Raw genomic sequence first — 24,822 nt, forward strand, 5'->3', positions numbered from 1 at the left:
CCCCCTGCAGCTTGCAACCGGTGCCCTCAGCATCCCTGCACTCATTCGCATTCTGGGAAACAGCTAGGACCTCCGATGCAGTCAAACTCTGGGCTGGGATTATTGGCTTGTGAGCTTTTTTTAAAGCAGACCACATTGCACGTGCAGTGGTGTTGCCAGCCAGCGTCTTAATTTCCTCAAGAGATACGGATAGGACTATTATGTCAATCGCTTTCGAATTCTGGCCTTTCCATCTCTCTGTCAGAGGAACTGGGGGGGCTTCAGAAACAACATGCCACACCCCAAACTGACGCAGTAAACTCTCACACCATTTTGCCCAGGGTTCATAATTCTGCCCATCCAACTTAAGGCACTGAGCATCTCCATCAGCTTGGAAAAGCTCCATTCCAGCTTTTGGCAGTAGCCGTGAGTCTATATTAACTTGAAAGACTCCTTATCTTGGCAGCCATTAATCACGAAGCCTTTTTGGCTCAGCTCCCAGGCCAATTAAGCCTTGCCGGAGATAAAGGAAAGCGTCCCTTCTTTCTTTCGCTTTTCCCACAACATACCTCAAACGCAGTCTGTTGCAGCTTTACTCTCCTGTAGGTGCCGTGAATCTGGGCCCGAAACCTTGTTGTTGGGAAACTGCCAGGGAGATAGTGTCCATCATGAGCCCCCAAGCCGGAGTTCTGGACGATCCATCGGCCTCCCGTAGACAGGCAGATCCAGCAGTTAGCGACACGAAGCCTCTGGAAATTCCTAGCCACATTCCAGGGCTGGGTGTACACTGTTTATCAGCAGAAACACAGCCAAAAGCTTGCACCGCAGAAGAGCATATTTTACAGACTTTATTTAGCGTATAACAGAACAAAGAAAAACACGACCGTTCTGTGTCAGCATCTTCGGCCAACTGAGAAAACGAAAGGAAAAAACAGCAAGCATAAACATCCTGTGAATAGGACATGCGCAGACTCTGTTGCTTACAAAACCTGCTCCCTTTAAGGTGGAACGGAAATATCCTAACAGTTTACACAGACATTAAAAGAAAAATACAATTTACAATTAAAAACCCTAATGATGACACAGAAACCCAATTAAAATTGCCATAAAGCATACCACCTAAAATAGGTGAGTTTCTGGGAATAGAGGTGCCACCACCGAAAAGGTCGTCTCCTTAGTAGCCACCCACCATACTTCAGTAGGTGGGGGGACCTGGAGAAGAGCCTCCAAGAAAGATCTCAGGGTCTGGGTCATTATATATGGGAAAAGCAATCCTTCTGGTAACCTGGCCCCATGCTGTTTAGGTCTTCAAAAGGTCAAAACCAACATATTGAACTGGGCCCAGAAATGGACAGGAAACTAGAGCAGATTATGAGCCCCTGTTGTAACGTGATTAGATGTAAGCCTGCTTTGAAAACAGTTGATCCCAAAGGACTGGTAAATAAGCATTTAAGCTGGCTACCCTGTTTGGGTTATCTGTTTTCAAAGCAGGCTTACATCGAATACATTGTAGTAATCCAACTGGGAGATTAACAGAGTACAGGTAACTGCCACGAGACTATCTGTCCAGGTAGGGTCATAGCTGATGGATCAGGTGAAGCTGCTAAAAGGCACTCCTTGCTACTGCCGCCACCTGAGCCTCAAGTGATAGTGCTGGATCTAAAAGCACCTGCAAATAACTTTAGGGGGAGTACAACTCTTTCCAATGCAGACTGAACAAACCCGCAAATGGACAGAAGCGCCATCCAATGACAGCAACTTTGTTTTGGCTGGAATGGGTCTGTTTATTTGCTTCAATAAGCTCCTTAGCAAACCCAAGCACTGGTTCAGAATGCCCACTGCCTCATCTGGGTTAAATGAAAACAAAATATAAACCTGGACGCCATCTGTATGTTTAGGCCCCTACATTTTGTCTTATATAGTCAGTTTTTAGTCCTCATGTATGAAGTATGAATTATAAAAACATGACAAGAGTGTGACCCTAACCCTGCTTATTTTGTAGCCCACAGCTGAATCGTCAGAAAATGCTATTTGCCATAATCTAGCCAGCAGAAGGAAAGAGGACATGAACAGAAATGTGAGCTATACTTTCTTTTTAAAATCCAATGAAACTTTTAGCCACATTCACTAGGCCAATAGAATAACAGAATTGTAAAGTTGGAAGGGACGTGAGGGTAAGCTAACCCAATCCCTGCCATGAAGGACTTGGGCTCAAACCCACAACCCTGAAATTAAAGAGTTTCATGCTCTATTGACTGAATGCAATATAACGTAACAGACATATCTTCATTTAATATTTTAATGCATTTCAAAATTCAATTTAAACTTACAGGAAATCTTTAAGAAATTCTAACATGCTTTAGATGGCAACGATCAATGTATGATAACTGAGACTCAGTCATCTAGCAGCATCAACTCTCATAAAATTTTCCAAAGCATTTAGCTATGCATTAAAAAAATACAGGAACAAAGTTACTTTTCCCAGTTTTCTCTTCACATGTTACACTGGCCTGAACATTAGGAAACTAATGGTTTTCTAATGCAGTTGGTAAAATATCATCTTAAAGTATAGGATTTTATTTGGAAGGAAAATCGCTTTAAAAACACACAGCACTTGAATAACAGGGCACTTTCCCGTAGTGACACAGGATATTAAAACACACTGCTTCTTATTCCCTTTCTTCCTCTAAGAAGAATAATAATAATAGGCATGCCATCAAGCTAGCTCGTGTCTGGACATATCTCCACTCACCTCAAAAGGGCTCTCAAAAGAAGCAGTGCAAAAAGCAATCCTTTGCTGCTGCACTAGTGACACTGCTACTCTACTGCAGCAGACATGCTGAAAAAGTTCTACCTAAAAAAAATGTATCTGGAAGTTACCAGTCTCTGAACCTCTCTGGGGTCCAAAGAGAAACTTATCTCTGTCCCCGTGTCCCTAGTAGCTGTTTGAATATTCCACAAATTAGAGCATCCCCAAACAGATGAGATCACATGGAACAAACTAGTCTCTGCTGGGAGACCAAAACAAGGAATTAGGATTAAATCCATGTTCACAACCAACTCCCTAACATGTGTATGCCACAGATATAGAAACTAAGATATGGGCTTGTGTCTAACTATTACTCCCCAATCTGTTATGTTAAATGTATGATGAACCCAATTATTTTTCATTAATGTAGTCATATTTTATGTATCTGTAGCATCACAAGCTTCTGCTCTATTATTTATTAGGTTGGTACTGTGCAGCAAATACTTTCTACATTACTTCTGTCGAAGGACAATCATCGTGTACAATGGTGGAGACCAAGATTTTATTTCTATATAGAAATAAATCAGCATCACTTAAGAAATTAGACAGGGCTATAATGCATCAGAGGCAACTGTCAATCCAATAACAATATGAAGGAAACAGACCTAAAACAAATCTGTACTGATCATATTTATGTATATTGGACAGTTTCATTTTTTAATTTGATAAGCAACGCTATTAAGGGATTCTGAAATTTCAAATGGTTTAGAAATGTATGCAAAATATTCCCATACCTTCCAGTCATCAAAAATTAGCACAAAGCTAACATTTACCTGAAAACATGAGACAGAGTGAGACAGTCTTTTATGCAATTTTAAAAGAGCTATAATGCTTAAATGGAATTGATTTTTTTCTCTGGGTCAGCAGAAGCATTGTCTGGAACACAAGGGGATCTTCACAAGATATATGGAAAGCAGCTGTGTGATGTTAGTCTTCGCTGATGGTTTTAAAATGTAATAGGTTCCTCCCTGCTTGGAATGATCTTTTCAATTATGCCTTTTCTTCCACTTCTTTTTTTTATATTGGAAAGAAAGAAAGAAAAGAAAAGAAAAGAAAAGAAAAGAAAAGAAAAGAAAAGAAAAGAAAAGAAAAGAAAAGAAAAGAATTACTACTATGCAACCACCTTTTCTACATGTGCAATTAATATCTCTATAAGCAAGCCCATAAATAAACAACTGAACCATTTGACCTTGAAGCAAATGGGAAGAAAATGTTGTCACCTCTAAAGCTGGTATTTGGGGTTTTTTTTTTGGGGGGGGGGAGAATCTCCAACTATGGATCTAGTTTACCTGCTTCTTCCATGCTCTTCCTCTTCGGAATAATGTTCAGCCTCTTTCTGATTCGGGATATTCTTTTTCTGGAAAACTGTCGTCACTAAGGTCACCATAGCTGTCACTGAACAGAAATGAATGAATGAATGAATAATAGAAGCATAGTATAGTACACTAGGAAGGGACCCCGATGGTCATCTAGTCCAACCCCCTGCAATGCAGGAATTCTGCCCAAGGCTGTCCTGAGAATGAATAAGAATCGTATTTCTTCCCCTTCAACTCTTAATCTCTATTAGTACAATAGCAATCAATATAAAGCATTTTCGAATCCCATTAGTTTCAGTGGAAGAATTAAACACATATTAAATGCTCTTCCTTATGGAAATCAGTAAACCTTAAAAACTGTTTAACTTTGGCTGCTCATTCCCTCAGGATGATTAACAAAGTAGTAATCTCAACATATGAGAGCTTTCTTCCTGCTGATAGCATCTTAGCTGCGCTAAACAGATGAGAAATCTATTTTGTGATGAGTCACCAGATGATAAATACTTGACATGGTTCAGCAATTGTGTATCAGTCACAATCAACATGCAACACCCATAAACAGTGTAGTCATCTGACTCCACCCTTATTTTAGCCAAAAGTTCCAAATTGGGAAAATGATTACATATTTAATATTTTTTTTGAAGGGCAGTAGGCTAAAGTCTCTTTCAGGTTTCATTTGCAATATAGTTTGTAAAACGTCCTTGAATGTCACTAGATGTAAACATTTGTTTAACGAAAACCTGTTATTATTCAAGCCATATTTCTAACTTTCAAAACTGAGTCAATCTTCTTATATCAGTAGAATGGTAGAGTAAAATATTATGGTCCCTCTTATAAACTATTGTATTTCATGCAATGAACCCTTGTTTGGTTTAAGCAGCTGTTCTGGTAAGCATTAACAGCCTAGGTACAGCATTCGGTATTGATTTCCATCTGGCGGCAGAGTTGCAATTGCCCATGACTGCTGATGATGCTTTCGGGGTGCATTCAGAAACCATTACTCAACTGTCTTCTGGTTGTGTACTGGTGACTGAATGAATCCATTGACTCTCCATTTCTGAACAAGAACTTCTATTGCTTTTTATACATAGGGATCATCAAGATTTCTGTAACCGTGAGGAAGTGGATTGTTCAACAAGCTCTTATTTGGGCTGGGTTCTCCAGCCCTGTGCTGTTGGGCACCCAGGCACCCCATGGTTATCAGCTCCCTCCACACCTGATTACAAAACAACAACAAACCTTCTCTGTGCTCTGACTGCTTTCTAAGTGAAGAAAAGTGATTGAGGAGACCATGGGGGGGGGGAACACTCCTATCATTCCACCCAGTCTCAGTAACATCTCTATCATCCCAACCCATCCTCAGCAATGTCAAGGATAAGGTAAAGGGTAAAGGGACCCATGACCGTTAGGTTCAGTCGTGGCTGACTCTGGGGTTGCGGCGCTCATTCTGCTTTATTGGCCGAGGGAGCCGACGTACAGCTTCCAGATCATGTGGCCAGCATGACTAAGCCGCTTCTGGCGAACCAGAGCAGCGCACGGAAACGCCGTTTAGCTTCCTGCCACAGCAGTACCTATTTATCTACTTGCACTTTGACGTGCTTTTGAACAGCTAGGTTGGCAGGAGCTGGGACCGAGCAAAAGGAGCTCACCCCGTCGCGGGGATTTGAACCGCCGACCTTCTGATCAACAAGTCCTAGGCTCTGTGGTTTAACCCACAGCGCCACCTGCATCCCATGTCAAGGATAGGAGAAGGTTTAAGTCTCAGCTGAAAGGTGTCCTTGAAAGCAGCAGTTTGCTTTTATGATATTCAGGACAAGAATAGCAGCCATGCAGTTCTTTTGGAAGGTTGGGGAACGCAGCACTGTTCTCAGGGATTCAGCTGAGATTCAGCTTCCCCCTGACCCTGGGAAGCAGAGTGCCTGGTGATGGGGACTCCATTAGAGAGGAGCGATTGGTACTAGCTTCTGTTGTAATGAGGGGTGATTTGCTAGTCACTGATTTTAGAGCACGAGTAACAACATGGTCAGAGACACAGATCTTGTACTTACTGCTGCTGTACTTACTTTCTTCTGAACGTACCCAAGGAAGCATGGAATAGAACATGGTATTATGAAACAGTTTTGCATATTGCACGAAAAATCAAAAAGATATTAAAATACGATGACCTGGTTCACACATCATACCAAGTTAAACTACGGTTGCACACCCTTTCCAAACCTGGTAGAAAACAAGCCATGAGAAGAACAAAACATTTGGTCTTGGCTTCTTCTTGCAGTGTGCCCAGAGAGAAAGAAGCCACAAGAACTGTTCTGTACATAACACTGAGCTAATACTTTGGTTTGTCTCTTCCTGCTTTGGAAAGGGAGGAGCGGGGGGGGGGCATGTAATTTTAGCACGTGAAAAAGCATGTCGAGCTATTTTATGCTGCAATCCTAAACACACTTACTTAGAAGTTAATAACATGGTTAATATGTAATTTCAAGAATTAATTCAAGAACAGACATTTTTTCTCTTATTATACAAAATCCATTTCTCTTCTTTTATATCTTGGTACAGATATAACATTATCAGCTGAAAGCAACCAATTTCTGTATGAAAATAAAAAGCACGGCATTTTGGAAGTCTGTTACAATTTACTACCGCTGTTACAAATTAATAATACAAAACACAGTATTCTTTAGAGATGGCTCTAGACTGAACATGATTATAAATTGTTACAAATTGTTATTATTTCAGTTAAGGGCGTAAATTATAAATAATCCTAATAATCTAAGGATTTTGTACGAAAAAAGGTACTTGCTCTCATATGGGGTGGGGTGTGGCCCATCTTCTCCTCCCACTGTCTGCAGCCCCAAACCCTCACTCCAGGGCACAGCTATCCAAACTGTGTGTCGCAATACATTAGTGTGTCGGCTGCAGTCTGTAGGTGTGTTGTGTGAACACACATGCGCTCCTCCCGGGGCTGGAAAGGGGTTAGTTTAACCTCTGGTTTGCTAGTAAAACTGAATTAATGTGTCACAAAATGATGTATGTCTAAAAAGTGTGTGACCAACAGGAAAAGTTTGGAAAGGTCTGCTCTAGAGGGTCCCCCTTCCTCTGTGTTTGGTCAGTAACACCCCGTCTCCCAATCTCCAGGGAAGTATATTTTACTTATTTAGTGAGATCTTTGAATCCAAGTAATTGTTTCCTGCAAAACTCCCATAAATAAAAAAGGTAAGTTAGAAACCCAGAAATATTTTATGATAATCAGCTTTTATTCCCTGCAGACAGTCATGATTTAATTAATTGCCTGGGATTAAGGGATGGGTTTCTCAACCTCTACGTTTATTTGGCTCTCATAGAAAAAGCAATATATCAACTCATCAAATGACCTTTTAAAACTAATCATTATTCAGAACTTTTCTAGTACACATAATAACTAATAATAAACACTTCAAAAGTAACTTTGCTTTTCTGGAATTGCATATCAATCATGAAGGCTTTTTATGAAGCATCCATCACACACACACACACACACACACACACACACACAAAGCAAAGTTACCTAGGAGACAATTTACATCCACGTTGCAAGTAGGCACTGAGAGACCCTGTTGCAGCAAGCAAAAGGCCAAGGTAGGCAGGCGATGGCTTCATAGGCCTTGAGGAAAACTCTGGGTGGAACTGGACACCAATGAAATACGGGTGATCTACAGAAAAATCACAGAGAAAAGTTAAAAAAAAAAGTTAAAAGGCAAACATATAACACTAATAATATTACAAACTATTTAAATTACAATGACTTTAATCCGGATTTCAGACATGAAAATACCGGTACATATTACAGTAGTACCTCGGGTTACATACGCTTCAGGTTACATACACTTCAGGTTACAGACTCCTCTAACTCAGAAATAGTGCTTCAGGTTAAGAACTTTGCTTCAGGATAAGAACAGAAATCGGGCTCCGGTGGCGTGGCAGCAGCAGGAGGCCCCATTAGCTAAAGTGGTGCTTCAGGTTAAGAACAGTTTCAGGTTAAGTACGGAGCTCCGGAACGAATTAAGTACTTAACCTGAGGTACCACTGTATTAGCATTTAAAATATAAATGCTAATGTCTGTAAATTTTAGATAGCTTTACGGTTCAAAGAACAGCACAGAAATTATCTTGTTATAAATCTTACTGCAATATAGGCACGTATAAGTGGGATCTGCAACAAAATTTCGTTGTAAGTAATTTCGTTGTCCCCGAGAGGGGGCAATGACAATAAAGATATTATTATTATTATTATTATTATTATTATTATTATTATTATTATTATTATTATTATTATTATTATTATCATGTTTCTGTTCAGCCAGCCACACCCTCCCACCACCATATTCCATTTAATTCTTCCTTCCACCCCATTATCTTCCTCCTTTGAAATGCTTTCCACTTAGCTTATCAGTGCTGTGAGGCTGGAGAGGTAACAATAGTGGAAGTGAACCTTCAGCCCCTTTTGTGCAATTAGCTACTTTCTGCTTTCAACACAGGCCTCTCAGTTGAAAAACACTTGCCATAGGGGAAAGATGCTTCAGTCGGTAGAATAAACACTCCACCCCACCCCACAAGCATATCTAAACTTGCATACTTTGCCTATTAGTGGCAAGGGAACTGTATTTCTTTGCTTAGCTGATTTGTTTTCTGCTATGAATGAAAAGTCTTGCCTTGCCACCCAAAACAGATTCTGGAAAGCCATTAAGGATTGCATTGCTTGCTTTAAGGAAAATTTAATGAAGATGATGTATAGATGGTATTTGATAAACTTGCTAAAATGTATAGAACTCAAGATAAGGCATGTTGGAAATGCAAGGAGAAGGAAGGGAATTTCTTCCATATGTGGTGGACGTGTAGTAAAGTTAAAGCCTACTGGGATATGATATACGATGAATTGAAAAGATCTTTAAATATACTTTTATTTAAAAACCGGAGGCTTTTCTATTGTGGAAGAAGAAATTCCAAAAGTAGACTTAAATATGTTTATGCATGCTACCACGACTGCAAGGACACTTTTAGCCCAGAAATGGAAGCAGCAGGAACTTCCAACTTTGGAAGAATGGCAGATAAAAATGATTGAACATGCAGAACTGGCAAAACTGGCAGGGAAAATCCGAAACCAGTGTGACGAACTGTTTCAAAAGGACTGGAGTAAATTTATACCATATATGAAAGAACATTGCAGGTTTGATTTAAAATATTTTGTCATGATAATTTTTGAAACTGATTTACAAATACTAAAGTCATTTTTTTTAAGTATGGTAAGAAGGTAAATAGGGTGATATAGAAATGCGAAGAGGATTGTGATTGCTTAAGAAAATCAGGGAGTGGGAGGGGGGAAGTCGATGCTCGGTATGAGCAAAGTTGTATGTGATGATATGATTTGATATGAATGTGACAAAGGAAAAATATGATACACACACACACACACACACACACACACACACACATTGCATTGCTTATGTTATTTCTTTCATAGCAGCAGTGTTTAACAAAACTGTCATATTTTATCAAGATCTGTTTTCAGTATGTATATCAGAAGCAATATAGCAGAAATAAAACAAATGCACTTAGACAGTTCTTTCTTACAGGTTTTGAAATATCTCCAAAAGGACAACCTGCGTTTTGTGCCATATCAGCATGAAACTATAGAAAGAATTCTTTCTGTCACATTCTGGAGCCAAATTTAATTACTATAGGCTTCAGGCTTTCATAATCAGGTAAATTTACATTTTTGTTTTTACAGACAGCTAGTATCTGCAATAATTCAGTTTTTAATAGCAGTATCATATATTTGTGCCAAAGGATATGTATATTCCTAAATGTGAAGTATTGACAAATGTCAGTGCCTGGAATTCAGGACTTTTACACTGTCTGCTTTAAAACAGAGATTTCAAACTTTGTGGTTAGCAGTAAATAAAAATATGTTGTAAACATACCTTATTGGGCAGCAACACCTTTAAAGTGTAAATAGCCATGACTAAATGGCTGTAAGTCAATCTATATGCATACTGGTGATTAGTCACTTTGGAGTTTTGTTTGAAAAAACGAATATATAGACATAAATAAGCAGGACATTTTGTGAGAGGTCTATCCTTAAGAACATTTTCCTTAAGAACAATTTAGACCTGAAACATCTGCAGGAACTTTTAAAGCTGAGTAGTTGCTAAAACAATGATTGTGTCTCCACAAAATGTGCCATAAGAAAGCAATCAGCCATTTTTTGGGTGTCTGCTGATGTGTCTGGGCTATATAAAACCACCAAGGAAAGGCATCTTCTGTACCTCTTTCCAGCCCATTTTCCCTTAGAGCAAAACAGACTGTGGAACATATCCTCCGAAATTAGCCTGCCTGCCTGTTTTTTTTGTTGGTTTTTTAACCTAAGAAGCATACTTTCTTTCTACAGGTTCATGTATCCTACCATTTGACCAGCTGCTACTTGAAAATAGAGTAGTTATAGCCCAAAACAGTGTAATTCCCTCTTCACAAATGTGGCTTCCTGGAATAACTGAAATCTGCTTTCCTTCTTTTTAACAGAAGACCGAATGAGAACTGCAGATAAAAGTCCTCTCCAGTGTGTATCTGTCAGGTGTGGTTCTGTACAGTGAACCCTCCATTTCCTATATATGAGAATGCTGCAGCTAAAAACCAAAGCCCTTACCATTCAACTCGATGACCTCCATCCTTTTCCCTTCAGTATCATGACCAACAAATCTCAAACCTTTATCTTCAAAGAAGTGAGTCAACTCAGGGTTCACCTTTGAAAGAGCAAAGCAAAAGAGAGAAGATAAACATACTTTTAAGATGAAAACTGCAATACCTGTGGAGATGTGCATCCACATATGAATCAGTATTGGCAATGCATATAGATGGTTATTGTGCTACAATAATCTCTCTCTCTTGCTGAAACATACCTTTTTAGATGGTTCTAATGAAAGAAAGCTTTCAGGACTAACAATAACATGATAAGACTGTTTCAGACATAATGTCCAAACCATGGTTTGGTATTTGAGTGCCACACACACTTGCACTCCCGCTTCTTCCCCTTGTGTATAGATACCCCTTTGCTTAAACATGGTTTGGCCTGACTTCCACATCAGGAAAGCTATGGCCGAAAGCTGTCTCCAAACCACCATTTGAAACCAGGTTTGAAATGGTGAAACTTCATATAGGGTTTCCTGAATAGCATTTGCTCAATTTGGATATCCAGCTGAACAGGAATGGAAGGAATCCTGAAAGGCACTAATGATTACCAAATCCTGGTTCAATCACAGCACCTTGAACCGAGACAATGGATTTCAAAACAGCAATCAGCATATGTTGCAATTTGCAGGTATTACAAAATATGGGAATCAGTTTTAAAGGAAATACTCATTTATCCTTTCTGGAAGAGAGAAAAAACACTCAATGTCAAGAAGTACAACGGATAGAAAGAAAGAAAGAAAGCTGTCTTTGCCTGTATACTATTGTGTAGCCTAGTAACAAAACAAACAGAATCAGAAAAAACTGTATTTAAGTCCTTTGTTGCCAGAGAGCAGTATTCTGCTATTGTTCTATGTGTCCTCTCAGAAGCAGCTTGACTCAAAGGCTTACTTTTGTCTGCAAACGTTAGCTAGGCTGGAAAAGATCCCACCTAACGCTATTAAAAGAGACAAGGCAGTGTCCACCCCCTCTGCCATCCTTCTCCAAACTGGTGCCCTCCAGTTCTTTTGGACTACAACTTTCATCAGATTCAGACAGCATGGCTAACAGTCTGGAATGATGGTGGTTACCGTTCAATACCTCTGGTGGGCACCAGATCAGTGGCAGCTACTCTCCATATAATACCATAGGACCTCCTGAAGCAGTGTTGCTTAATCTTCCTCAGTTCCTCATCTTTTCGAATCAATGCTGTTGATTGGTTATGGAGAGTCCTGAGTTTTCATGTGTCCTTTTGAAGAGGCACTTTATAAAATGACTCTCTGAACTGAGTGTCCGGAAACTCCTGATTTCCACCTGAGTCTCCCCTCAGTCCTCCATGATTCCCTTTCTCCGAGTTTCCTTTGTGCGTTTTCATTAGTTTTGCTGGTGGGCATTCTGCTTAAGTTTTTAGAGTGCCCATCTGGGTGCCTCTTCTCCAACCTTCAAACCCCTAATTTCAGGTGGCTCCGAGTATCAATAGTGATGTGATAAACTCAGGGCCTGAATGACCCTGGACTCTTTTCCGCAACTCTGTTTTCAGTGGACTCTGCTTCATAAAGCCTCACTGAGGCTGACAAGTGTTTCTTTAGCTTCTTTTGGGATTGTACCCCTATGTGAAGGATTTTATCCCCTCCTCCATATTTAAGGAACAGCACATAGAAGGAAACACCACCTTGCACTGAGTTTATTTGCAGTAAGGTTTGGGACTTTCCTTGTTGAATGGGTATGTTGGTGCCACACCTCAAGCAGTAGTCCATAAGACTTTATTGTTTAGACTTATTATGCAGATTCTATGAAGACTTTCCATTCCAGAGAAGGGAAATGCTGATAAAATACACTTCCGCCACACCCCTTTAAAGCCTACATTTGTCTGTAGTTTTATACAGGCTTATAAAGGCTGTTTTATACAGTTTTATACAGTTTAATACAGGTAATAGTTCTCATGGCCTTACTGTGAAAACCTGATGGAATGGACAGGTGGCGTTGCCTTGACTCCAAATTGAACATGGCTGATAGCAAAAATTACGTTAGCAGTTACTTGCCTCATAGCGATGCCTGTGTCGTTCTTCCACAAAAACTTCATCACCATAAAGTTTCCCTACAAATACATTTAAAGGGTTACTTCTGCTTTACTGTTACAAGTAAAAATAACATTTTTGTGTATAATCTAATATTTTCCCAATCAATTACGTATAAAAGAACACAGATATTCAAATAGATGCAGTCTAGCCATGTAATGTGGCAGGACAATGTTGAACATATCTAAAAGATAAGCAAGGAAGATCATTAGAATTTTAAAACAAACTTTAGGGCTTCCTATCTCCCCGGACTACATGCGGATCTTGCCAGAGGCAATTAGACACTTCCTGCATCTTATAACATACACAACAAACAAGGACAAAAAGCAGATTGGGGTTATATGTAGAGTTTAAGAAATTGGGGAAGGACTGGAATAAAAGAGAAATATTTCAAAAACACATCTTTTTGAAGACAGTGAAACATGTATCTAAAAGACATGTCAGACAGGGAGTAGAAGTGCGGCTTCAAGAGACCTCATGCCAAATTCTATGTCATGTCCCTTCTCCTGCAGCTCGTAATATTTTCTGTACTTCCCTTTTTGTGGCAAAGCCTAAACTGGAATATAGTTTATTTGCAGCTATCTTGGATGCTTGTGAAATTCAGCAGAAAGAATGGCCAGGAACATAGGAAGCTGCAGAGTCTGACCATTGGTCCATCTAGCTCAGCGCCATCAACAGTGACTAGCATGGCTCCCCAGAACCTGGGACCTTCAGCGAATAAGGCAGATGCTCTGACACTAAGCTTGCCCATCCACCTTAAAGTATTACACACTACAACTACTGCTATTTAAAAAAGTGAAATGGCATGAGAGTTCGGGGGTCAACCTCACTTTCCAGAAGTTCACAGATCCAGGGTCGCTAGGACAGAGGGAGATAGGATGACGTGAGGGGCCACGAGAAAGGAAAGTCATAAGGAAGTCACAAACCCTCCCATGGATATGGCCAGCCAGTCTCGGAGAAGGTGAATGAGGCACTCTTACTGCAGTAATCCAAAACTATTCCTTTGCCTTGAAGCAAAGCTTCCTTACAATAATAAGATCATGAATAAAGGAGCTAGAAAACTGATATATCTAAAACAAGCATATGCATCAGGTCAACAAAAGCAGGGGGGTATTTCACTGACTCCACAACCACCAATCTGTTACTAAACAAATGATCACACAGTCATGCAATTTCTGTCTCTTTTTCCAAGTTAGTTTCCCCCCCAATCCCTTTATTTACAAACAGGAATGGAATCTGGAGCTTCCATCTCTCACAGCAACTATAAGTTCCTCTTCCAGGAGGGCTGAGAGATTACACTCCTCACATTATGAGTTAAATGGCTCCTTAACAAAGTCTTCCTAATTAATATCAGTGTTTTAATTATAAATCCAAAGTATTATGAATATGCTTATTGCACTACTTGTCAAAAACAATACTGCCTAAAGGCGAAATTATACAGCTTACATGAAAATGAATAGCTTAATAGGTTTGTTATTTGACAAGTTCTTATCTTCAATGGCATGTGTGTTACAGTGTGTTATTTTAGCAAGCGAAACTTAATTTTTGCTAATTTCTTCAATGAGGGGTCCTAAAATATGTTTTTGGGTGTGAGAAATTCAAATCTGCTATTAATTTTGTGATTGGATAACGCTTAGCTTGGAAATCTATGGTTGATGAAGGAGTACATGAACTGCTTCCATAAAAGCAAAGAATTTTAATTTTACCACCTGAAAGTGGTAATAATTAATAATAATAATAATAATAATAATAATAATAATAATAATAATATAACTTCAAGTGCTTGGCAATCATTTTAAATGATTTGTATGCAATTTTACACACATTAAACTTACCTAAATATATAAATGTAACCAAAATACTCTCTGAATGCCTAAGCCATGTTAAAACTTTTTAGCACCCCTCATTTTCTGTAATTTGAATGTTGAAGAATGCAACACAGCCTATGTTTGATATTTATTGAACCACAATTCTGACAGAATTTTTTAAAATCCAGTTTTCATGTGAATGTACTCTTTTTCAACCTGGGGTGGAAAGGTTAGAACAAATATGCAACAATAATAAAGGATTGTAGGCAGGCTGTGCTTGGCTAGTGTACAACTTAGAATGTGAAGTACAGGTTTCCAGCCATGCCCACAATTCAATGGCGGTTGTTCTCTGTAGCCCTTCCAGGGGCTTCAAAGAAGTTCAGGCAGGGGAAAGGGAGGCCATGAGGCATAAATCCTTTCGACTGGGGTCTAGGAAGTCCACTGCTTCCCACAGTGTTGTGCAACCCTGTGTCTGCCAACTTGGAAGGCAGAACGGAAGTGATCTGGGAGTGTGCCCCCATCATGGACTAGCCTCTGTTACTTTGTGGAAGGTTCCTTTTTAATCTGGATTATTGGCGTCAATCAAGAGGCACTCCCGAAGCTTCATATGCAAATGGGCTGCAATCAATCAACCACCGAAAGAACTGGGACTGGTTTTCTGAAGGTATTTGAATTGTTTTCTGAAATTTGAGGATCCCTACTACAGCCGGGAAAGGAAAGGCGGAAGACGAGGTGCTCTGTGCTTTCTTATGGTTTTCTAATGGTCTTTTCCCCCTGTCCTCCTCTACATAATGAAGAGACATGTGTAGCTGCTACTCAGCTTGATACTTCGAAAAAGAAGGGGGCTTTTGATTTATGCTTTACAAGGGAAGCACACTTTTCAGAAATCTGAACAGGTCAACAAATTTTAGTTGGTCTTATTAAACCATAAAGACTGTGCCATATATTAAAAAGCAGGACTTCTGAAGAAAAGGGAATATGGCTACTTGTTACTTTTTTGGACGATACACATTAGGCCCCTTACTTTTCCATGATCATAACTAAATATTAAGGAAAGGTACTGAATCAAACCATTATTACACTTAAGGCCCGCAAACATTATATGAATATGTATTATTTTTACATACAGATATGGGTTTTTTTAAAATAGATCTACATCACAGAAGCAAATACATCTGCCAAAGAACTTAAGACTTACTTAAGATAGAGTCCTTTGTATTAAAGATAGTTTTCCTTTCCCCTAGTCTCATTGTTCCTCCCATGTCTCCAGGGTTGTGTTCAGGCATGTCAATGACCTTAACGAAGAAAAACATTTACTTTGGTTTACATTATTTCTATGCTATACAAAGCACTTGGGTCACCACCTTGCATGCCCATAAATCTTCCCATGTTTCTAGTACAGCAACATTGTATACAATAAAAATAGGTTCAACCCACAGATGGTACTACCACTGAAACTGAGATGTTGAGGGTCAGGGAAGAGTTTCAACATTAGATTTGTTCTTTATGTTACAGCTACTGACAGTATACTGGGTGTGCTTTGCTCTAATTAAGGTGTAGCGCCCAATGTATTTACTATGTGGATCTTTTGCGTTTTAGAAATCCTTTCCCAGAAAAAAATGGGCCTGACCCAGTTAAACTTAAGCAGAAAAGGGAGAATCAAACTTACAAAAAGAAAAACAAAGACCGTAACACTGTGTTAGGTGAGTTGACCAAGTGATTTCAAATAATATTTACATTGATTTAAATTTAAATTAATATATTTAAGTATTTTGCTAAGACTGAAACTTAGAATGCAAGAGGCTAAAAGATTTTTGCTCAATCGAGATTTTAGTTTATCATCATATGGCGATTTTACTCTTCCACTTCCCATGTACACACAAAGGGTATATATGAACTAATGAAATTTCTGTCAAATGTGGTTGAGGATCAATGCTACACAAAGAAAACACCATTCACTCTTATGAAAACAGCATTAGATGTTTCATAACAGCAAGCAGCTGATACAACACTAAAGACATAATCTGCTGATAAGAAGAAAAATCTAATTTTTTTTCTTAGCTTGGAAGCTCAAAGCATCTGTAGCCAATATCCTCCCCGCCCCCTGAAATGTATTCCTGTCCTTCAGTGGCCCATCAGCATGACAAGGATAGCTTTAAAACTGTAAAAATATAGACAACTCTAAAACAATGCTAGAAGAGGATAAAACTCCCATGAATAAAAACTCACAACAGCTTAAAAGAGTGAAAAGTTAGCCTAGTGGGAAAAGCCTGCTTAGCACCAAAATGGTAACAAACCCTTCACAATGCTAACCTATATAGAAATGATTTGACCACGATATTCTACATGGGGCTGCCCTGGAAGACGACCCAGAAACTTCAATATGACAGATTACTTGAGATTCCATTTAGAACTCCTATCACCTTTTTTAAAAGAGTTGCACTGGATCCCAGTTTGTTTCCAGGCCTAATTCACTGTGCTCACACTAGTGTTTAAAGCCCTAAACAACTCGGGTCACAAATATCTGAAATATCTACAGGTGTACAGAGGGACTCTCTTGCTAGGTCCATTGTCCTCAGAGGTTTGGGAGGTGGCCGTGTGGGAAAGGGCATTTTCTGTGTCAAATTCCAGGGACCATCCTGTTAGGCTGCAGTAGATTGCAATGGATTGCTCTGAAGTCACATCAGCCCCAGATTTTTTTTGGGGGGGGGGAATCACCCCCCAACCGCCCCTCCTCTCCCTATCCTGTATTTTGCCAGAACAAAGGTGGCACCCTAGTCAAAGGGAGTTCTTTCTTGCAGAAATATAATTAGGAATTTTGAAACAAAGACATGGGAAAGAAGTACAAACAAACTTAAACTATTAATTATTATTGTTAATAGCAACAAACAACACAAACATTTCACAATCAGGTTGACACTCCTGCCTCAGACGACTATAAGAATGCCAGTCTCAAACTGCGTCTTTTAAAGCTGCCTTGACAATTTCAGGGGGTTTTAGGTTTGCAGAGCAAGGTAAGTAAGATCTGAATTTCATGTGATAATCTATGCTTGTTTGTTTTATTGTTTTAAATACGGTAATTGCCCTGGAAGCTGTAGTTTACTCAGTCTTGGCTACTGCCCTGCATGACATTGAGTTGTAACTTCTTATCCATTTTAAAACTCATCTGGTCAGTCTGAAAAACAAGCCCCATTTTCAGCCTGCAGCACAAATTAATTTAGAACTGGCACTTGCAACTAGTTCTGAAATCATTTGATATCCATATTTAAATTGCTTTACTATTGGCAGTATAGTATCACTTATTATTTAGAGATGTCATTGCTAACAAAACGGCAAGTGTTGTCATGCTATTCTACTATATAGTATTGCATTGTGGGGAATGCCATATGAAAAGCTGTGTAATTTTTTTCAACCTGTAGTAACCCCACTATAAAGGGATGTGGGCACAATATTCACCCCCACCAAGGCCCCTTCTGAGGGGCATGAATTGAAAAACCACAAAGTATGCCCTAGAACTAATCCTCCACAGAGTTCAGTTGCTTAAATGCAATGGCTCAAATCCTATTATAATGCTACAAGAATGTTATTGTTAGAATTAGCAATGCGAGACAGTGGCTATGGAAGCGCCTTTCTTAAACCGTTCAATAGAATTAGGATTGCACATCCTCACCAGCAATGAATAGTCCATCTGTAGCTGATCATTACAATTCCCTTGCTGAATCAGGGAACTGAACTTTGCAAAAGATGAAGTTCCAAGTTGGTATTCCTAAAACACACTTAATTGGAAGTAATTTGAAATGGGCAGGTGTGCTTCCAAGGAAATGAACCTAGAAATTGTAGAGTGAGTGGGTATCACCAGGTGGTTTTGTTTTTTGTTTGTTTTGCCTCCACAAAGTGGCAGACAGAAAGCCGGGATATCAGGAAATTCAGTTTTTCCAACTTTTATTTCTTCATGTCATATATCATGCCATATTTTATCTGCTGCACGCGTTTTCTGTGTTGATCACCTGCTTCCCAATCTTTCTAATACTGTTCTAGATAAAAACTATGTTCAAAATGTTGCTTCTCCTTGCATTCATCCTGAGTATGTAACATGTAAATTCAAATACATTACTCTATTCCTTTTGCTTCATACTGGTGCAGCTGTAGGTAGTCTTCATCATAAACACTGAAGAATCGGGTATTTTAATGCCAACAGCATTGCAGACGTGTCTGTGGACGGGATATATTGATTGAAAATGTCTAGTAAACCAGATTGATAGTTGGGTTCCTACTGAGGGTATTTGGTGAGCCAACATGACAGAGATGTGGGATTGAAGAATGAAGTGATCATTCTGTGATATTATGACAGTGGACAAAGCTGTATTGTAACTTTTGAATAAATGTGCAAAAAAACCACATACTGGTATATTTTCTGCTGCAATAAATCTGTTCAGGCAGTCAGTAGGCTGCATACAAATTGCAAACAGAAATGTGTGGGGCCATCAATGGACATGCAATTTGATCAGGATAAGGTAACAGGTTTAAATATATGAATTTGCCCTGTAGCTGCAATTGTGGAAGACTGAAAAACAGAAGCTGCAACATGTACAGAAAACTGTTGCAGATAACAGTTTTAAACAAAGTTATTTACACTGTTTTTTAAATAATCCTGATTGACTGTTATGACTGCTTTTGTTATCTTTTGATTTTGTTTTTATTTGTAAGTCACTTTGTTTAGTTTTCATAGAAGAGTGAAATATATATAATAATCAAGTGATTTGCATATTTCTATCCTCTTTTGTGGTGATTTTTTGTTAGCTTATTCTACTTGTGTGTTCTTTTCTTTATTTCTAATCTGAGCACATTGGAACATTCCCTTTTCAGGAGTTCTATAAAATGGCCAAGACATCTACGGAAGAACTGAGAAAGGTTTTCGCCAAGTATGCTTCAAAAGGGGGTGATCCTAATCAACTATCCCAATGTGAACTGAAAGAATTAATTGAGAAGGAATTTCCAAATGTAACAAAGGTAAGTCCATAATTGTTTCATTGAGGCAACATATGAAAGTGTGTGGAAATGTCCAAAAGCAATTACAGAAGTAATATTTACCAAATATTTAACTGGGGGTGAAAAGAGCAAGACTGCAGAAAGCGCAGAATTTAAAAGAATGAAGCCCCAAGCATTTCCATTTTTCCTGATAAGGCATGTGCTCATAGTCCCATAATGTACTGTACATTGTTTTATTTAATGTATATATATTTACTCCAAAATGCCTGAGATAGATTGCTGGAGGTTCATTGGCACATAAGTTATACTCAGACTAGACCCACTGAAATTGATGACGTTAGTCATGCTCATTGCTATCAATGGGTCTACTCTGAGCAGGACTAACGCTGTAAGCAACCCGTCACAGAAACAGAGACACAATAAATGCTGGGCTGAAGTTTAGAGGAACAGCATGTCAGTAGGTGTCCTCCGCGGCTGGAGCAAAACTGACCATTACGTTTAAGAAATTTGCTTGTAATTGTAGCACCAGTGCTTTAATTTTCAGTTTTAGTATCTTATTTATAGTAAAATATTTAACAACTGGCATTCCAGTCCTTAAAGCACTTAGTTCTTACATTGGAAATTATGGGCTGTATCTTAAAAGTTATATTCAGAATAGAGCCACTAGGTTGCTAACTTATGTCCATCAATTTTAGCAGATCTACTCTGAGTATGACTTAGTCTAAGTGAGTGTGTGTAGGATTACAATCTATATAGAGCCTCATTGTTAAACAACTGGGAAAGCCAAATATCAAATGGTAACCTAAGAAACTTTAAAAATGAACCACGCAGTGACTTGAGTAAGTATAAGCCAGGGACTGCTTCACAGAGACAGCAAATCTCAAAGTAGAGAGAAAATGGCAAAATTATTGTCACTAAGGTGACATCCATTGATTTGACCTTCTTGTTTTGTATTAAAATCACAGGCTTCTACTATTGATGCCGTATTCAAAGAGATGGACAAAAATAATGATGGAGAAGTCAGTTTTGAAGAATTTGAGGCTGTGATGGCCAAACTAATGGGGTGAAGTCAACAGTACGCCCTACAAGAATATGAAAGAGCACTGCAATTTCTAGAAAGAAAGCAAAACAAAATAATAAAGGACGAAACCCTAAAGTAACAGACTGGTTTCTTTCTGAGGCATGAGAACAAGATTATGACAATAAAAACATATCAATAAATGTGAACTGCTTTATTCTCTAAGCTATCATTACATTATGGGTACAGTCGTCACAGGATATTTCTTTCAGTAAGGCTGTTAAACTGAATGGTAGCTGTGCAAGAGTACAACAACTTGAGCTAAAAAGAACAATTTGCTCCACAGGGTGTGGTTGGGGTGATGACAGGAGGAGAAGGCAGACACCTCACACATCTCACTTGGCTTGATTACAATCACTTCCTCTACTGTAGTATAGTGTAATGTGAGAGTAAGCAATACATAAAGTTGAGTTAAAAAGAAGTATTGTGAAAAGTGCATTCCATTATCAAAGGAAAAGAATTGAAAGATGAGCTTTTGAAGTTTCTGAAACCTGACACATTCCATCCCTATTTAATACATGCCCATTCATTTATTAGAATCAATGAAATATTTGGTTCATTGGATAAGGATGACTTGGTTCACTTGAATTCTATCTCATGCTGCTTTATAACATGCCACTTATATCTATTTGTCCCGGTGAATGAAAAATTCCCTATCAATATATTCTCCAGCAAATTTAACTCATATCTGTTTTTCCCAATAATTTCCCAGTTAACCATCTGTATACCAATCTAGAAACCTTACTAGGTGCACCCATTGCCTACTCTCACATTCCTGCTCACTTCCTACAATCCTCTTGTGCAACACCAGCCCCTCTATCATGCCACTTCTTCCTTTGTGTTCCTGTGCTCATCTTCTTTCTGTACAAATATATCTCCAGCCAGAGGAAACTGGGCCTGGAGCAACTCCAACCCACTTTTCTGTTTCAACAATCCCAATTAGGATGTGAGCCGTACTTTGTGATACCCTAAATCTTGGCTCCTTCCAGGCTTACTACGAACAATGCGCGCGCGCACACACACACACACACACACACACAATCTGATGTTTTCCACTTCAACACACTCTGGTGACCTACATTTGCTGTTTATGAAACACTAGTTACACGTAACAACTAGTTAATTAATCGAAAGATGCAGCCAGCCACTTCAACAGGACATGAATGAGCATTCTTATGAACTTCCTCACTGGCAGTATTTTTAATCTGCTCTTTAGCCAAAAAGGCTATAAGAACAGCTTATATAAGATCAATAAACAGCAGTACTCTCGTCCCCTAATCTTATATTCTAAAAGGCACAACTCAAAAGGAAAAAGGCATGAAGAGGAAGCAAATTTCTGATATCTCCCTCTGCTGGAGCCTGACAGAAAATCTTCTTTTACAAATGGATCCAAATTAAAGTGACTGCCATTATTGTTATATACTATCACAAAGTTATCTTCAGGGGAGATAATTTTCTACAAGCATTATATTCAAAACTGTTTATACATTTTCCTATTATTTCTGATGTGTTTATGCGTTTATACATTTCTGCATCATTACCCCAGGGTTTATATAATGCACTTTACCTCACAGCAATATCTATAGGATCTCACATTATGCTTGAGGTAGTCTTTAGATACGATCAACTGGATATTTGCATACCTGTAACTGAATTATTTTAATGATTGTGTAGATGCAGCAGCAAAACCTCTTAGCATAGCAAAATGATAAAACGTCGTGCATGTGCCAGCCCAAAGATTCATACTGAACTCAAAACGATCTACACTATTTTAATTATATATCTTCTTAGAGTTATCTGCAGCACACACCCTTTTTGCCCCTATGGGTTATTTGGACCTTTTCCATTCTTGGCAGTTAAAGGATGGCAACTTTATCCATCCTTATCAGACTTCAGAGAGCAATCTTTTGGAAACCACACCCTAAGATGTATTTAATTTTAGGGTGTATACAACTGACTTCTTTCTTGCCACAAAAACATTTTTTAAACTTTCCTTCCAGTTGCATGTGGATATGACACATGAACGGTGTAAAGAAACCCCCCTTTTTCTAGCCCATTTGAAAGTGGCTTTTATTCTGACTTTACTGGATACAATTTCCAGTGAGGGAAAAATTCAATTAAACAGTGCTTCATGGCGTCTGTGAGTGTCTGACACAAGATGGTGTGAATGTCACCGTGACTGTGGAGAAATCAGCTGAGTGGCTGTGTGGCGAACAAGCACGTGCACCTTCTTGTACTGGAAATATGCCTCAAAGTCACAGAAGCCTCTTAGGACTCCAGTGACAAGCTGGAATCCAGGAGTACTCCCAAATTATGCCCTGGCACAGTATCATATCAAGATTCAGCTTCAACTGATTATCCCTCTTCCAGCCCATCATGGTTTCCAGATGCTGGTCCAACACCTTCACAGCTTCTCCTAATTCAGATGGAATGAAGAGATAAGAACTGTGCACTGTGCTCCAAATTCTCAGATGGTAACTCACAGTGATTTTCTATAGATGTTGAGCAGCATAGAAGACAGAATGGAACCTTACAATACCCTTACAGCTCAAAAGCCACGAAGCTGAACAACAGTCTCTTAGTACAAATAGCACTGCAGGTAGGAGCAGAACCGCCACAGTACAGTGCCTCCGAGTACCATCTTCCAGAGTAATTCCAGAAGGACCTCATAGTCAACCGTGTCAAAAACCATTGAGAGGTCAAGGAAAAACTACAGGGAACCAACTCCCACTCCATCTGTCTTCCAATAAAGGCCATCAATCAGGGGGACCAAGGCTGCTTTAGTGTTAAAATATGAACCTGAAACCGTATTGAGCCAGGTCTAGATTAACTGCTTCCTCAAGGCATACCTGTATCACTAGAGCATCTTGCCCAAGAAGAAAATATCAGGGACTAGGTGGTAGTTTTCTTAGACCTCTGGATCCTGGGAGGACTTTTTCAAGCAGGGCTGCACCACTGCCTCTTTCAATGACTCCCTTTCACAATGAGACATTAACCATTCCCTACACCCATTGAGACAGTCACTTACTTCTAGACTTTATCAGCCATGATGAGCAGGGATTGAGGGGGCATGTAGCTCCTCTCACTGCTACAAGTCTCCTGTCCACATCTTCCGTCTGCAACAACTGATGTTGAAACCACAAGCTGCAACTTAACAATTTTATCTTCAAAGCATTTGGTAAATCTCTTGCAGCAGGCTATTTAGTGGTCTTTTATTAATGATACAGCACTGGTCTAGACCAGCCAATTTACCACTCACTCTGCAAGGCATAGAGCACACATTGGTTCTGGCAGTGACTGCTCCATCATACAACAATGAAGAAAATAAAAAAGAAAGCAGACCTTTTAAAAAAGCAGCCTGTCACACACAGATCCTTTTTCAGAAGCTGAAGAGAACAGCGTGGGCCAGACTTGCCAAAAAGTTCCCATCCCTTAAGCTAGCATCACCAGTAATGATTTGGGGGAAATGGCCTTGTGGGCCAAACTGGACCTTCTTGTGGGCCCAGATTAGGACCTTCTTGTGAGCCCACAGGCCAGAAGTGTCCCATCTCATGTTGTATAAAGAATAGATGTGGAACCCCCTCCCCGGATTTCCCTCACTGGGATATTCGTTTAAAGATTGCCTCACTCCCAGCAAAGGATCCCACAACCCACCAGAGCCCTCCTTATGGTCCTTGTCCCCCTGACTTGGCCGGCCCATTGCATTCTTGTCCTTTGACCTGCTAGAAGTTTATACAATTACATATTCCAAAGGATATATGAATTACCCTATAATGTTTAAAATAAATTGCTACAGACCACAAATTAAGTGTGGACATTCCAGCCAACAGATAATTAGTTGATTAACCACAAACAATTAAGGAAGGGATAGGTGGTTTCATTCTAAGATCCAAGCATCTGCTGACTCACAGAACACATGGGACAATTACAACACAATCCCAAGTATGTCTAGTCAAAAGCACACCCCAGTAAATTCCCTGGGGCTTACCCCAGTTTAGGATTGCCGCCATAGATTAATTATTCCAGGCTTAAAAGAGCACCAAAGAAGCTGCAATATGATGTTAGTC

The 24,822-nt window shown here is 39.3% G+C and overlaps 2 protein-coding genes across 9 annotated transcripts in view; one reads left to right on the top strand and one right to left on the bottom strand.

Annotated features, from left to right (window-relative positions):
- Positions 1 to 2,264: 2,264 nt before the first annotated feature.
- CTPS2 (CTP synthase 2) overlaps positions 2,265 to 24,822 on the bottom strand; it is a 65,306-nt gene continuing 42,748 nt past the window's right edge. For 5 of the 8 annotated variants that reach the window (XM_083501945.1, XM_083501951.1, XM_083501947.1 and 2 more), the window contains 6 exons: positions 15,887 to 15,983; positions 12,845 to 12,900; positions 10,783 to 10,879; positions 7,649 to 7,793; positions 4,078 to 4,183; positions 2,265 to 3,798 (listed from right to left, as the gene is read on the bottom strand). In XM_083501945.1, the coding sequence (XP_083358071.1) occupies positions 4,114 to 4,183; positions 7,649 to 7,793; positions 10,783 to 10,879; positions 12,845 to 12,900; positions 15,887 to 15,983 (465 nt within the window). In that variant the 3' untranslated portion in view covers positions 2,265 to 3,798; positions 4,078 to 4,113. Of the gene's footprint in view, positions 3,799 to 4,061; positions 4,184 to 7,648; positions 7,794 to 10,782; positions 10,880 to 12,844; positions 12,901 to 15,886; positions 15,984 to 24,822 lie in introns of all 8 variants that reach the window. The other 3 variants (XM_083501946.1, XM_083501950.1, XR_014525801.1) reach the window with 2 other exon arrangements.
- On the top strand, positions 15,994 to 23,002 carry S100G (S100 calcium binding protein G). Its single transcript, XM_083502153.1, has 3 exons — positions 15,994 to 17,702; positions 19,555 to 19,698; positions 20,643 to 23,002. Exons 2-3 carry the CDS (start codon positions 19,567 to 19,569, stop codon positions 20,742 to 20,744), a joined length of 234 nt encoding a protein of 77 aa, XP_083358279.1. The 5' UTR covers positions 15,994 to 17,702; positions 19,555 to 19,566; the 3' UTR covers positions 20,745 to 23,002.

This window comes from Podarcis liolepis (genome assembly GCF_965112155.1).
Source record: "Podarcis liolepis genome assembly, chromosome: 4".
NCBI classification, from domain to species: domain Eukaryota; kingdom Metazoa; phylum Chordata; class Lepidosauria; order Squamata; family Lacertidae; genus Podarcis; species Podarcis liolepis.